General features: G+C 34.3%; 1 protein-coding gene across 8 annotated transcripts in view; it reads left to right on the top strand.

Moving 5' to 3' along the window:
- LOC128213519 (CAP-Gly domain-containing linker protein 4-like) overlaps positions 1–12,773 on the top strand; it is a 28,306-nt gene that overhangs the window by 11,688 nt on the left and 3,845 nt on the right. For 3 of the 8 annotated variants that reach the window (XM_052919292.1, XM_052919291.1, XM_052919290.1), the window contains exons 4-13: positions 180–323; positions 1,228–1,427; positions 3,649–3,784; positions 4,500–4,631; positions 5,592–5,639; positions 7,084–7,209; positions 8,768–8,891; positions 9,516–9,551; positions 10,138–10,161; positions 11,522–11,763. In XM_052919292.1, coding sequence (XP_052775252.1) covers positions 180–323; positions 1,228–1,427; positions 3,649–3,784; positions 4,500–4,631; positions 5,592–5,639; positions 7,084–7,209; positions 8,768–8,891; positions 9,516–9,551; positions 10,138–10,161; positions 11,522–11,763 — 1,212 coding nt within the window. The remainder of the gene's footprint in view (positions 1–179; positions 324–1,227; positions 1,428–3,648; positions 3,785–4,499; positions 4,632–5,591; positions 5,640–7,083; positions 7,210–8,767; positions 8,892–9,515; positions 9,552–10,137; positions 10,162–11,521; positions 11,764–12,773) is intronic. The other 5 variants (XM_052919295.1, XM_052919294.1, XM_052919293.1 and 2 more) reach the window with 5 other exon arrangements.

Here is a 12,773-nt window from a genome sequence, read left to right as displayed (position 1 = left end):
AATTCAATTTATGTAAATATCTCAGCACATCATGTATTGCATTGAAATCTAATCTAACAGTGATCCATGCATGTTTCGATAAAACTTTTTAGTCCATACACCGAAAAGCGGCGGAATAGTCGAGCGCGCTGTCTCTGTGACGGCTCTTGTTTTATGCTTCCATTCATTTTCCTTTACAGATATAGACAGTAGGTGTTCAGAGTTTGACAATGGCACGGCTCTACACATAGCAGCATCCAACCTCGCACACGAGGCAGTGAAAGTCCTGCTGCAAAACGGTGCCAACTCCCATGTCAAAGATGACATGGACAGAAAAGCCTTAGGTAGTGTTTAATTATTAGGTTAAGAGTATAAATCGTCACCTTAGTGCAATAACTCAATAACTGCATATAGAAATAGAAGCAGATATTGAGTTCTTGCACTAAGGTGACGAAATGTCATAGGGTTATCTCAGACAAGATACATTTACCATAAGGATGGCTAAGAGCCACACTGTTTTAAAACCTTCTATATTGAGATACAATCATCTTGCACTAAGCTGGTGGATTACATTTTCTGTTGAAGGATATGGTATGATGCTTGGTTAATGCAAGGTATAGACCAAGTTTGAACATTCTTGTCCATTGACATGATGTTTTATCCCACATTCATATTTCAATTCCTAATTTAAAAGAGAAGTAGCATGTGTTATGGCGCTCATTTGTGAAGTTGTTTTTGCTACCGCTATATTTCAATAAATTTGACATAGTAACAATTACTTTCCAAGGTGTACATGGTGGTCATTGGAATGCTGGTATCTTTGTTGTCTATTGGAGGATAAAAGTCATGCAATAGCATTTACCTTTAGCCAAAATTAAAATGTTCAGGATATTTTGAATCACAAAAGACAATAGGCAAATGTAGAAAGGCCCATAACTCTTACTTAAATTATTTTCTTAATTGTACCTCAACCTTTACTAGGTTAATTTAGATAGATAACCAGTGGTCGAAATTAACACAAGCCCGCATGCCCTGCACTTGTAAAATGTCTTCTGGGCATGCTCAAATTCTGAATTTTATATAACAGGGCTTGTTCTAAACTTTGATGCCAAGCTATAGTATATGAATTCGGGCTTGTTCATCGAAAAGTCTAATTTCAATGACTGTAGATAACCTCTTTATATTTATGACTCAAATACCTAACTTTCTTTTTAAAGATGATATTTTTGTGCTGTCTGTTCTCTCCAGATTGTATTCCTGACCCCAGTAACCTAGACTCTGACCCAGATGTTCCAAGGACAGTCCTCAAGCTGAAGAAGACGCTAACAGAAGCTGACAATGATGCCAACCATCGACCCCCGCCCAACTATGACCTTGTTCAGAGCAAGGTCACTCTACAGGCACTCGGTATCAACATCGGGGATAAAGTGGTTGTCAGTGGGGTAAAGGTAAGTCATAGGAAGATGGACCAGACTGTCTTATCTTTTCAACGATCAGTTTTTGGAACTGGAATTAATATTATTTATTTTGAAAAAAAAATGTTTGATTGGTCACATAAGGCTCACCTATAAAAAAGTATATTCTGTATTCATTTATGACTAAAATGCAACATAAAGGCTTGTTTTTATGATATTTTGTCGTACACTTGTTGATAGGATAGCCCCATTGTGCTCATACTTGCAGAACATGTTGTTTTATTGCTCTAAAACATACAGAGATATGGGCATATATTCTAAAACATAACCCGGTTAATACCAATAGATTCATGAATGTAGAACAAACCAGATTGATTTGGGGTTTAAGAATACATTGTATGTATGTTCTTTATTTTAGTATACATGTTCTAGATCATAGTGTACTGTAAATGGACTGTGAATTGGTTCACTTGATACAAGTGGCACTTAACTTAGTGACTTGTTCTTATAAGATGTCTGATTGAATAGATCATAAAAAGAACACAACAGGATGTTTGCTTCAACTGTCAAGTATGTTGATAAGGTCATTAATCCTTTCTAAATCCTCTAATGGGATGAACTTGTCCTTCTTTTGTGATAATATAAAATCAATCATGCATATTATAGATATGTTGGTTTGTTTCGTTTGCTTAACAATAAGTGAAAAGATTACAAGTGTCCATGTGTTATTCATGTATTATTATATGATCTCCAGTGGTTTAAAGAGATTTATCAAGGGAAATAAAAATGATATTTCACTGTTGGAAACAGTGAAAATACCAATTTTATATTTTTTTCTGTTTTAAATTATGTACACACTTAACTCAGTGACACTATCAACCAAATCATTTCCCCAATGACGCAATGTACTCATTCAATTTGGCACGTTTTTCTAATAATATGCCAATAAATGTCTTTAATTTTAAACTAGGCATATAATAAAAAGAAAGATTGTTTGTTTTAGTGTAATATTGCAAATTAATACCAAAAGTGAATATTTCATAGCTACTCATAAAATATAACTTTCTATATTCACTCGGTAAATATATTACAATCGTACACTGAAATAAACAATTATCCTCTAGGTCTTTGTGCCTGGTGGTAGTTTAAAATTATATGGGTGTGAGGCTTTAGATTATACACGTTACTTTTCATTTCACATGAACCTGTATATGAGTCATTGAAATAAGACTGTTTGAAGAACAAGCCCATAAGCCTGCACTTGTGCTTGGCATTAGCATTTTTAAAGAGGCATTGTCTGCCTTATTCTTGTTACCAAATACATTTGAAACCTGTTAGCTCGATATCACTTGGCTCAATTTCCTCTTTAGCTTGAAATTGATGTAAATGACCAATTTTTTTTAACTCTGTAAGCATTTCCACTTGGCTCGATATTTGCGAGGCTCAAAGTATTTTGGCCGGCCCCTGGGCTATAGAAACAAGAGGTTTGGATTGTATAAAGAAAATTTGATTTAACCTTCAAGGGAGTTAAGATATTGAATTCATTTTATAAATATCATAATAAAATAGAACATAAATTGATTTTTTTATTCATTATGCATTGGTAGATGGATGAGTTTTATGTAACTTATAAACACATTTTTGATTGTATTTTTTTTGTCAGCTTTGAAATAAAAATTGTTAAGATTTGAATGTTTATTCTTATTGATGTAAACACTGTTGTAGATTGTAGAAATATGCTTAAAACAAAGTTATCACTATTGTTCACATCTTTTGCAAGTAGAAATTTAACCTTATTCAATCGATCATTTTTTTTTATATTCCTAAATATTAACAAATGAATTGCCAAAGCTGACAATGCTCCTTCAATAAGCACTGATATATGAGCTCTGTAATTTGAGAAAGTCTGGAAAGGATGTGAGAAGTGTAGACTTGTGCTTATTTTGACCACTGGTACATGTATGTGCACACCACATACACATAACCATCTCTTCAGCATACAGCAATACGAGCAAAAGTTGTAGAGAAGAGTAAAAATGCAATTGAAAATTGTAAACTTTACGATAAGACCCTGCACTTTTTGTAATTCTAGAACTCCTGGCAGATATGATAGCAAGATTCAGTCAAAATATTACTAAAACAGTTGTACATTTAGGATTTAGAAATTAGACCTCTAAGCGTCCTTATTGAATGAAGATGCACTCAGATATGTTAAGTATATATTTAATTCCATGTTTGCACGTTTGTATTTCAGAGTGGGACTCTGCGTTACTGCGGACCGACGGAATTTGCAACAGGAATATGGGCGGGCATCGAACTGGATGATGAGGCCGGGAAAAATGACGGCAGCATCGGGGGCATATCATACTTCAACTGTTCTCAAAAACAAGGTACAGACTTATTTAAGTTGTAGGTTCTCTATAATGATGATTCAAAAACACTATAAAAATGCACAACTTTTTATGGCTTTTCTGATTGAAAGGCATCAGACCCAGATGTTGCCATAGTCCAGGTGTCATATTTTTGCTGAAAGGCATCAGACCCAGATGTTGCCATAGTCCAGGTGTCATATCTTTGCTGGTGTTGGTATCATACTAGTGCAAAAACTTGAATGTTGCATGTAAATGAGTAAGACACTGCTTTCATTTACAAAACACGTATATTTAGCAAGTTCCACTACTTTTTGTTCATTGAATTGGTTATGCCCCTTGATACGCAAACAGTGGCATTTTTCATTCATGATGTAGTCATGTTGCTATTAGGAAAGAGGCTGTGCATTAATTACATTGATGCCGTTACACTTCTGATAAACGTAGGGGAGGCAGGATGTTTACTGTATGGATTGTTTTGTAAATTTTACTTGAAAAAGAAGCACAACAAAGCCCTGCTCATTATTGAATGTTGGTCAATTTAAAAAAAAATAGTTGAAGATAAAAAACAAACTTAGGTTCTTTTTTTAAAAGATGTATTTAATTGTGAAGATTATTGAATTTTATTGGTTTCATTAAGAGTAGGTGATGTATGATAAACTTCCTATTAAATGTCTAACTAGTCCTTTTTTTGCAAAACAATATAAGAGTTGACCATGTGTGATGATATTTTCAGGCATATTTGCTCCAATCAGCAAGATATCAAAGCCTGGCAGTGTGGTTAAGGCAGTGAGTCCCACTAAACAGTCACAGCCAGTTAACCAGGGCAATGTCGACGTGTCACGTGTTACGTCAAAAGTCGACTCTGGTAAGATTTGGGATGGCTTCCTCAGTGTTTGTGGTTATTGTTTTTTTAAGACTATTTTCAACTTTTATTTAATTTATTCTCATATTATATAAGGGATAGATAAGTTTAAGTTTTAATTTCCTATAAATGTTAACTTTCTTTTTATTACAATTTACATGTTTAAAGGTGAAGGCTTTATATTTTAATAATTTCTGAAGGCCAAATGTTATTTTCCACTATTTTCATAAGTGTGAGTTAAAGACACAATGAACCAGCATGATGATTTGCATCTGGAAAAACCTGCTTTTAAGCAAGATATGAATGCATGGCATACAAATATTTAATATTCCACAAAATTATGCAAAATGTGCATTCGATTTAACATAGAATTCATACATGTTAGGGTATTGTAATGTAATAAAAGGTTTTGGGTAATGTGTGAGACTTTTATTACCCTTATAAATAATGCTGAAAGTTTTAGACCTTTCTATTTTCCTGGGCCCCATTTTAATAAAGATCTTAAGGCTTAAGATAGTAAATTTCCGGGCATAACTTTTTGTGTGTGTGTAAACAGCGTTTCAATAAAGATACCTTTATACCATTTATGGCATAGATTCTGCCCGTAACCCGTAACAGGTGTCTCTTGGCACTCTTAAGCAGAATAGGGCTTATGACTAAGATATGTTATTAGAACAGGGCCTTGTTGGACAATAATTTTGATTAATTCAAATGTAAATATATTAATCTTGACCGGTAAGTTACATTATTATATTTCATAAAAGACAAAGGTATCTTTCAAACTTGTAGCAGAAAAGAAGGCCAGTTTTAAGACTCGTTCAGACTCCTGTAGACTCTTGTAGACTTATGTAGACTCATACAGACTCCTGTTGACTCATGCAGACTTATGTAGACTCATACAGTCTCCGGTAAACTCGACAACACACATACATGTATGATGCACTGTGTTTTACTGACGTTTAGGTGTGCAAGAGAAAGGAGCCAGTAGCGCGTCATTTAGGCGATCTCAAGGTAGCATGGGACTTTTAACTTTACAGTTATAGTTATCAAGGTGGCATGAGGCGTATCTACTTATTGCATGATACATTAGTTTCTAACTCTAGAAGCATCCTTGTTGTAGACTTGTGTAATCCACATAATGAAAGACTATTCTATACTACACATGATTCTATTTATATCAATATTATAGCAAAAACCAAATGTATACAACTTAAAATTGCACATATATAACAGATATATTCATAAGTATCCAATATAGTTCCTTGGTCTGTATCTGTTGAATGGATTGTACCATTTGACTATTTTCCCCCTTACATAACGTCTACTTCTAAACTTTGCTCATTTGATTAAAGCATGAACTAACCCAGCTTTATATCTTGTATGTTTTTTTACATTGTTAAACGTCTAAATATGTTGTTAACTTCATTTTAAGTAAAGAAAATATAATATGTTGTACATTTGTGACCATATGAAACATACATATAAAATACCTATATTTTTAATCTTTCTGCTAAATCATGAATGCCATTGAAGCGAAGTTAGCACTTTGAAGTTTAAGACACTGTTTACAATATTTCAGTCTCTCATGAAAATGTACTGGGCCGGTATTCATAAAGCTTTTTTATGAAATTTTTCAACTTAGTGAATTTTTTACAAAGAATATTATAAATACTCTCTATTTTGGATCAAATTTATTCATATCCCTTTTTGTGTGGATCTTTTCCTTGCCTTTTTTCCTTATTTTTGTGTAAAAATAGAGTTATTTTCATTTAACTCCATTTAGAATAAAAGCATTTTTTTCTCTCTAAGTTTAAAATTTTCACTTGAAAGCTTCACGAATACGGCTCCAGTTCTTAATGTAATGTTACTGATACATTTGATGCGTTGACATATTTCTTTTACAGTTGGCATGCATACATGCTTTCAGTATTTATAGCATGTTATTAAAGTGTTATTTTATTAAAGTGATATTGTAGGAAATTTGTTACAAAACATTTATTGAAGGTTTGAATTAATGCCTAGAGCAGCCATAATTAAGCAACAAGTTACAAACTATTTTTACAATTTTTCCACTAGTTTTCTTCTCTTGTTCAAACAAAACAGTATCAATTTTTTTAATGACCAGCCACCAATTGTCAATTTAAAACAATCAGCTGACCAATTACAGAATTGTATTTGTTGATAAATGATAACGCATCATTCGAACCTTGTACAGGCAACTCACTATTTCCATGGTACCTATTTCTCGAAATATCTTCTGCATTTATTGTATTTATCTATGAGATATTTTCCTTTAAAAGTCTCAAGTTTTTTAAAAGGAGAACATTACACATTGTATATGGAAACAAAAAGTGTCTGATTAGCTTGAACCTGTTATATGGGATTGTTTGAAAAATCAGGGCATGGTTGCCTTAACCAGGATGAACCCTTTCCTAACCTGCCCTTCTCCCTCCAGGTTTAGTCAAGTCTCGTACCAATTCCATATCATCACTGGCTGAGATTGAGCCCGGAGATCGCGTCATAGTTGCAGGACAGAGGAAGGGCACGATCAGATTTGTGGGGGAAACAAAGTTTGCCCCAGGTAATGATGTGTTGATTTGAGGTGTTTTGTTAACATAGCAGATTTGAGACTCTATTATTACCCTGTATATATCCCGTCCATATCAAAGTACGTACATTTGTGATTGTGTGTTCCCATAAAGATGTTGTTCTGTTTCATATTTAATGGTGATCATCGATGAATATTAGTTTGCGACCATCTTCAAATGAGCTACATGTATATTTTTCACAAGTATTTCTGATTTTTGGCTTTAGAAGTGAATACAAGTATTGTATTGTCGATTAAAGGTATTGAATGTGTCACCCGTGAAGCATCTTTATCCTCATTATCATCATCATCATCATCACCATTACCATCACCATCATCACCAGACTCTGGCAGGCGACATATTCAAGATATCTTGTTTTGAAATTCAACTCTTGTTTTAGTTGTACACATATATAACATCTCGTACACATATATAATATCTCGTACACATATATAATATCTCGTACACATATATAATATCTCGTATACCGGGGTATATCTCGTACACATATATAATATCTCGTACACATATTTCTCTTAAATAAGTGAGTTTTAAGTACAGTTAGTTATACCTGGTTGGTTCCTCCTCTTTTTGAGACAGTTCAACCGAAACTTATTGAGAACTCTGATTATAATGACTGTCATAATGTGTTTTCCACAGTAGACAAGATTGTCATATATTTTTATTCTTTTCTTGCAAGGCCAGCAATGGTCCAATGTAAATTCAGTTTTTGCCTCAGCATTATGAAAATAATTATTCCATTTCCTCTTAACTATTGATGACTTCAAACACCAAGTTGAAGTATAAGATCAAAGCCACAATGTTTGATTGTTAAGCTTTAATATAAATGAATTACTATCTCTTTTTAACGTGTGCTTCCTCTATAGGATATTGCATTTTGATCAGGCTTGATCAAAGGTTGTATAAAAAGCCAGGACACAAATTAAAACGGTATCATATTATTTTTTGTTTAATGATAGTTTCTTTGATATCGATTTATTTGAATAATTTGGAGATTTGTTTGTTATTAAAGTAGAAAATAACATTCTTTTTGAATCTAGATACATTCAAGGATTGTAACATTGTGAATAGAAATTAATCATTTACATTGTCTTCTACGTCTCAATTCATTGTGACCTACCTGTATTAGGGTTTAAGCCAGGTGTTAGAAAGGGCAGGGGCTGCAGAAGAGGGACAGGGTGCTAAGATTGAAACTGTGAAGAACTTGTTGTCACATCAAACACCGCAATTGCAGATGTAACCAATATTTGTTCAGTATAATAAAATAAATATCAGATCCAATGGAGGGTGATATCATATAATGTTAACCCTCGAAACATTAGTGTTCACCTTAGCTAATGCCTTGGTAGGCATTAACATTCTTGGGTTAACATTTATATAGTATTCAGGGATTTGTGATATACTTTTCTCATTATTTTATTTTTTTGAAGTTTGTTGTACACCCAATTGATTAAGTTAAAGAGATATATATTGATTGATTAGTTACATGTATATTACTAACAAATGGTATATGGGTGATATTTTTCTTAGGTAATTGGTATGGTATAGAGTTAGATCGGGCAGCAGGGAAAAACGATGGCTCCGTGAATGGTGTCAAGTACTTCACGTGTCAGCCAAAACATGGCGTGTTTGCCCCCCTCTCCAGAATACAGAAGTAAGTCTCTATGTCTGAAATAAGATTTGTGTTTTCAAACTATAGTCAGTTAAAATTTGCTTTAATAAACTGTCAGACATTACTTGAACATATTTTGATAGATGAAGAAATCAAAGTACCGTATATGAATAGCTAAATATCTTTATATTAGTTCTTTCAGTTATGGTTTTTAGAGGGTTTGGATGAAGCGTTAACAGTCAATTTCTATTATGCCCTGTATCACGTGATAAATATTAAGTTATGTCATAATTATGCTCTGTATCACGTGATAAATATTATGTCATAATTATGCCCTGTATCACGTGATAAATATTAAGTTATGTCATAATTATGCCCTGTATCACGTGATAAATATTAAGTTATGTCATAATTTAAAAAAAAATTGGGCCTATTGTATAAAACTGGTTAAGTTATCTGTTCTTTAGTTTGCACATGCAAGCAATTTGATTGGTCAACAATCATTATAGGATTGATATTGACCAATCAATTTCCATTTGGACCAACTTAAACCAAACTAAAGAATTAACCGGTTTTATATTATAGGCCGATGATGGATTCATTGGTCTGTTACGTATTAATTATTGGATGTGATTTCTGACTATTACATGTATGTATTAAACTAAGGATTCCTCACAAGAAAAAGAATGCGGGCACCCCAAGGTGACATATATATGTTTACTTGTATATGTGCATAACAAGTATCCGTCAATTTGTTTACGCTTAGTTCACTAGACTTGTATACTCGAGGTTTAATTCATATATTTTACATTTTCTTACATTTCGTTCATGTTACATTATACAAGTATATTTGTGTACATAGTATTATTTGATAAATTTAGTTTAATTTGTTTTACAGTGCAGTGATGTCTTATTTCTGTATTATAAAGTGATTGCCAAAAAAACACACACCAGAACCAGCATAGTATTCTTGAAATATTGAATATTTTCATCAAAGCCTTAAAGATCAATCTGTCATTGAAAATTGTGGAAATGTTATTAATTCTTAAATTGTTAAAATATTCTATTAAGATTTAATCAGGTCAGACAAGAGGTTTTAGTAATTGAAACAAATGATAATAATGGTAGTGCGTTGTAAGATACAGCTGTCTACTTTAAGTCGATTAAATCAAGGGAATTACCAAAGTGATAATTAGAGTAACACCATTACATGTATTTGCCATCATCATGCCATGCTATGGACAGAGGTATTCTGTGCCATGTAACCATACGCTACCTAATATTGAAGGTTGACAAGCGATGGGGAACAGGGGTAATATCATGCTTCATTCCAAACCTGGTCACAATATGCACTGTAATGGAAGTTGTAAAAAACAACTGTTTTAGTATGCCTGGGCTCATTCTCATTCATCAGAGGTTTGATTATGATAAACCTAATGCGCCAGTCAGTTGTAACCACGCCCCCCCCCCCCCAAGTCCGTGGAATAGCGGGGACTTTGACCTTCAGTCCACGCCGGCTTAAATTCCCGCCTTGCGGGGACGAATAGATGGTAAAATCCCCGCTAATGCCCACGCACCCCAGGGACCTTAGGTAAAGCCCATCCCGCTATATTTAAAGCGAATAAAAAAACACTGCATTCACCCGGCACCGCGGGGCTACCTGAAAGGTAAAAACACGGCCCATTTCCCCGCCTATCCCCAGTATACCCCCAGACCTGGGGGGGGGGGGCCGTGGCTACAATTGACTGGTGCATAATGTGAATCATCACTCTGGTGTACGAGAATAGCCTGGTCTGGTTACATTTTTTTAGCAAAGAAGTTAGAAAATTGAGTTTGTTCTGTTGTAAAACCCTAATATTGATGATCAGTGACTGTATATCCCTGCCAAAAGCTAGTAAGGAGTATTTTCTTATTTTTTTAAGAAAAAGTATTATTTACAGTATATGCATATTGTTACCAGGAAACTCATACCCAGTTTTACATAATTTATGTTTTAATGTCAACCAAACACTAATTGCTTCCTGTACGAGTTGTTTGAATGGCTTTGCCTGTATTTTATTCCCAAATACACAGAAAAACATGGATCCGAGATTCATCGTGTGCATGTTCTGGTGGAAGATTTATGTTTTTATTTATTTTTGTTATTTTGCGTTTTTGTTTAAATTAATTTAATTCAGTAGACGTTTTTAGTTGATCTGTAATAGTTTTTTTGGTGTATGTTAACAAAGATAGGAAAATGGCAACTGTTAGGGATCACTTCAATTCTATTCTAATGGTTAGTGTTCTTTTGTTTCCTTTTTTGTTGTTTTATTTTGATAGCAATTGTTTTACAAAATACAAGTTTTGTTTTCTCAAGTTTGTTTTGGATTTTGAAGCAAATGAATGTTTTGCTTGATATATTTTTATAGAATTTTAATCATGTTTGTATTATCCAATTTTACAACCTATTTGTATATTCCTTGGTACAAAGATTTCGACCTTGTTACAATACCTAAGCCCAAAATGGTATAAAAATGGTATAATTTTATGAAATTCTATTGATCTTCCCAGATTTGTATTAGCATCATGATAGTAATACCCATTATAATGCAATTGTTACATTTTGGCTCATTACCGATTTCATTTTTGACAAAAAGTAAACACCATCTCTTTACACATTTTTCATCACACAGGTTAGGAGATAAACGATTCAGCTCTAATGAGTCCCTGGAGACCATCAGTTGGGGGACGATGTCAGAACGGGTGGACAAACGAGCATCCAGTGCAGGTGTCGGGCACCACAGGGACGGGCGGCCCCGAACACCTGTCAAGCGACCCAAGAGTGGCACAGGGGAGAGCATTATGAGGACCCCAGGGTCAAGCTCAAACTTCAAGTTGGAAGTAGGCATGAGTGTGTTCTGTAATAATGAACTAGGTGAGTGTTTGTGTGCTTCTATTCAGCTTTTAATCTTTAACCACAGGCTTCTGTATGTTGTTAGCTTGTCATTTCAAAAAATAAACACACTTGAAACACTATTATAGCCTTGATGGCATCAATAGTGCCATGCCAATGTAACCTTTTGCCAAACCTCAAAACTGTTCAAGGTACTCACATGGAATTTAGCAAAAGTATATAAGGTGTGCATGTGTAAGGCTCATTAGTGGCTGTAGTAGTTCTTGAGTCATACTCCTTCATCATTTGAGTGGTCTGCCATGCAGTGATTGAGAGGGTTTTATGATATTCATGCAGCTATTGTGTTGTTTTTTTATGAGGTACATGCAGTGATTGTGAGAGCTTTATGAGGTACATGCAGTGATAAGAATATAAAATATCTAATCTTATCTAGTGATTGTGAGAGGTTTATGAGGTTTGTGCAGTGATTGTGAGAGGTTTATGAGGTTTGTGCAGTGATTGTGAGAGGTTTATGAGGTTTGTGCAATGATTGTGAGAGGTTTATGAGGTTTGTGCAGTGATTGTGAGAGTTTTATGAGGTTTGTGCAGTGATTGTGAGAGGTTGAGATGTGTGTGCAGTACTTGTGAGAGTATAATGAGTTACATGCAGTGCTAGTGAGAGTTTTAAAGGTTCATGAAGTGATTGTGTGGGGTTTATGAGCTACATGCAGTGATTGTGAAAGTTCTATGAAGAACATGCCGTGACTTTGAGTTTTTTGAAGTTGATGCAGGTAATGCAATAGTTTTATTAGGTATATGCAGTGATTGTGAGTGGTATATTGGCTACATGCAGTGATTGTGAGAGTTTTAGTGAGGTACAAGCAGTTGTGCAGGTTTTATGATCTACTTGCAATAACAGTGTGGCTTTAATGGGCTACATGCAGTGACCGTTGGTTTAATGGGCTACATGCAGTGACTGGGTGGGTTTTATGGGCAACATGCAGTAACAGTGTGGGTTTAATGGGCTACATGCAGTGACTGTGTGGGTTTAA

This window comes from Mya arenaria, chromosome 13 (assembly GCF_026914265.1).
Source record: "Mya arenaria isolate MELC-2E11 chromosome 13, ASM2691426v1".
Lineage (NCBI taxonomy): Eukaryota > Metazoa > Mollusca > Bivalvia > Myida > Myidae > Mya > Mya arenaria.
The sequence above is the reverse complement of the archived record's forward strand: the minus strand, read 5'-3'. Positions and strand labels throughout refer to the sequence as shown.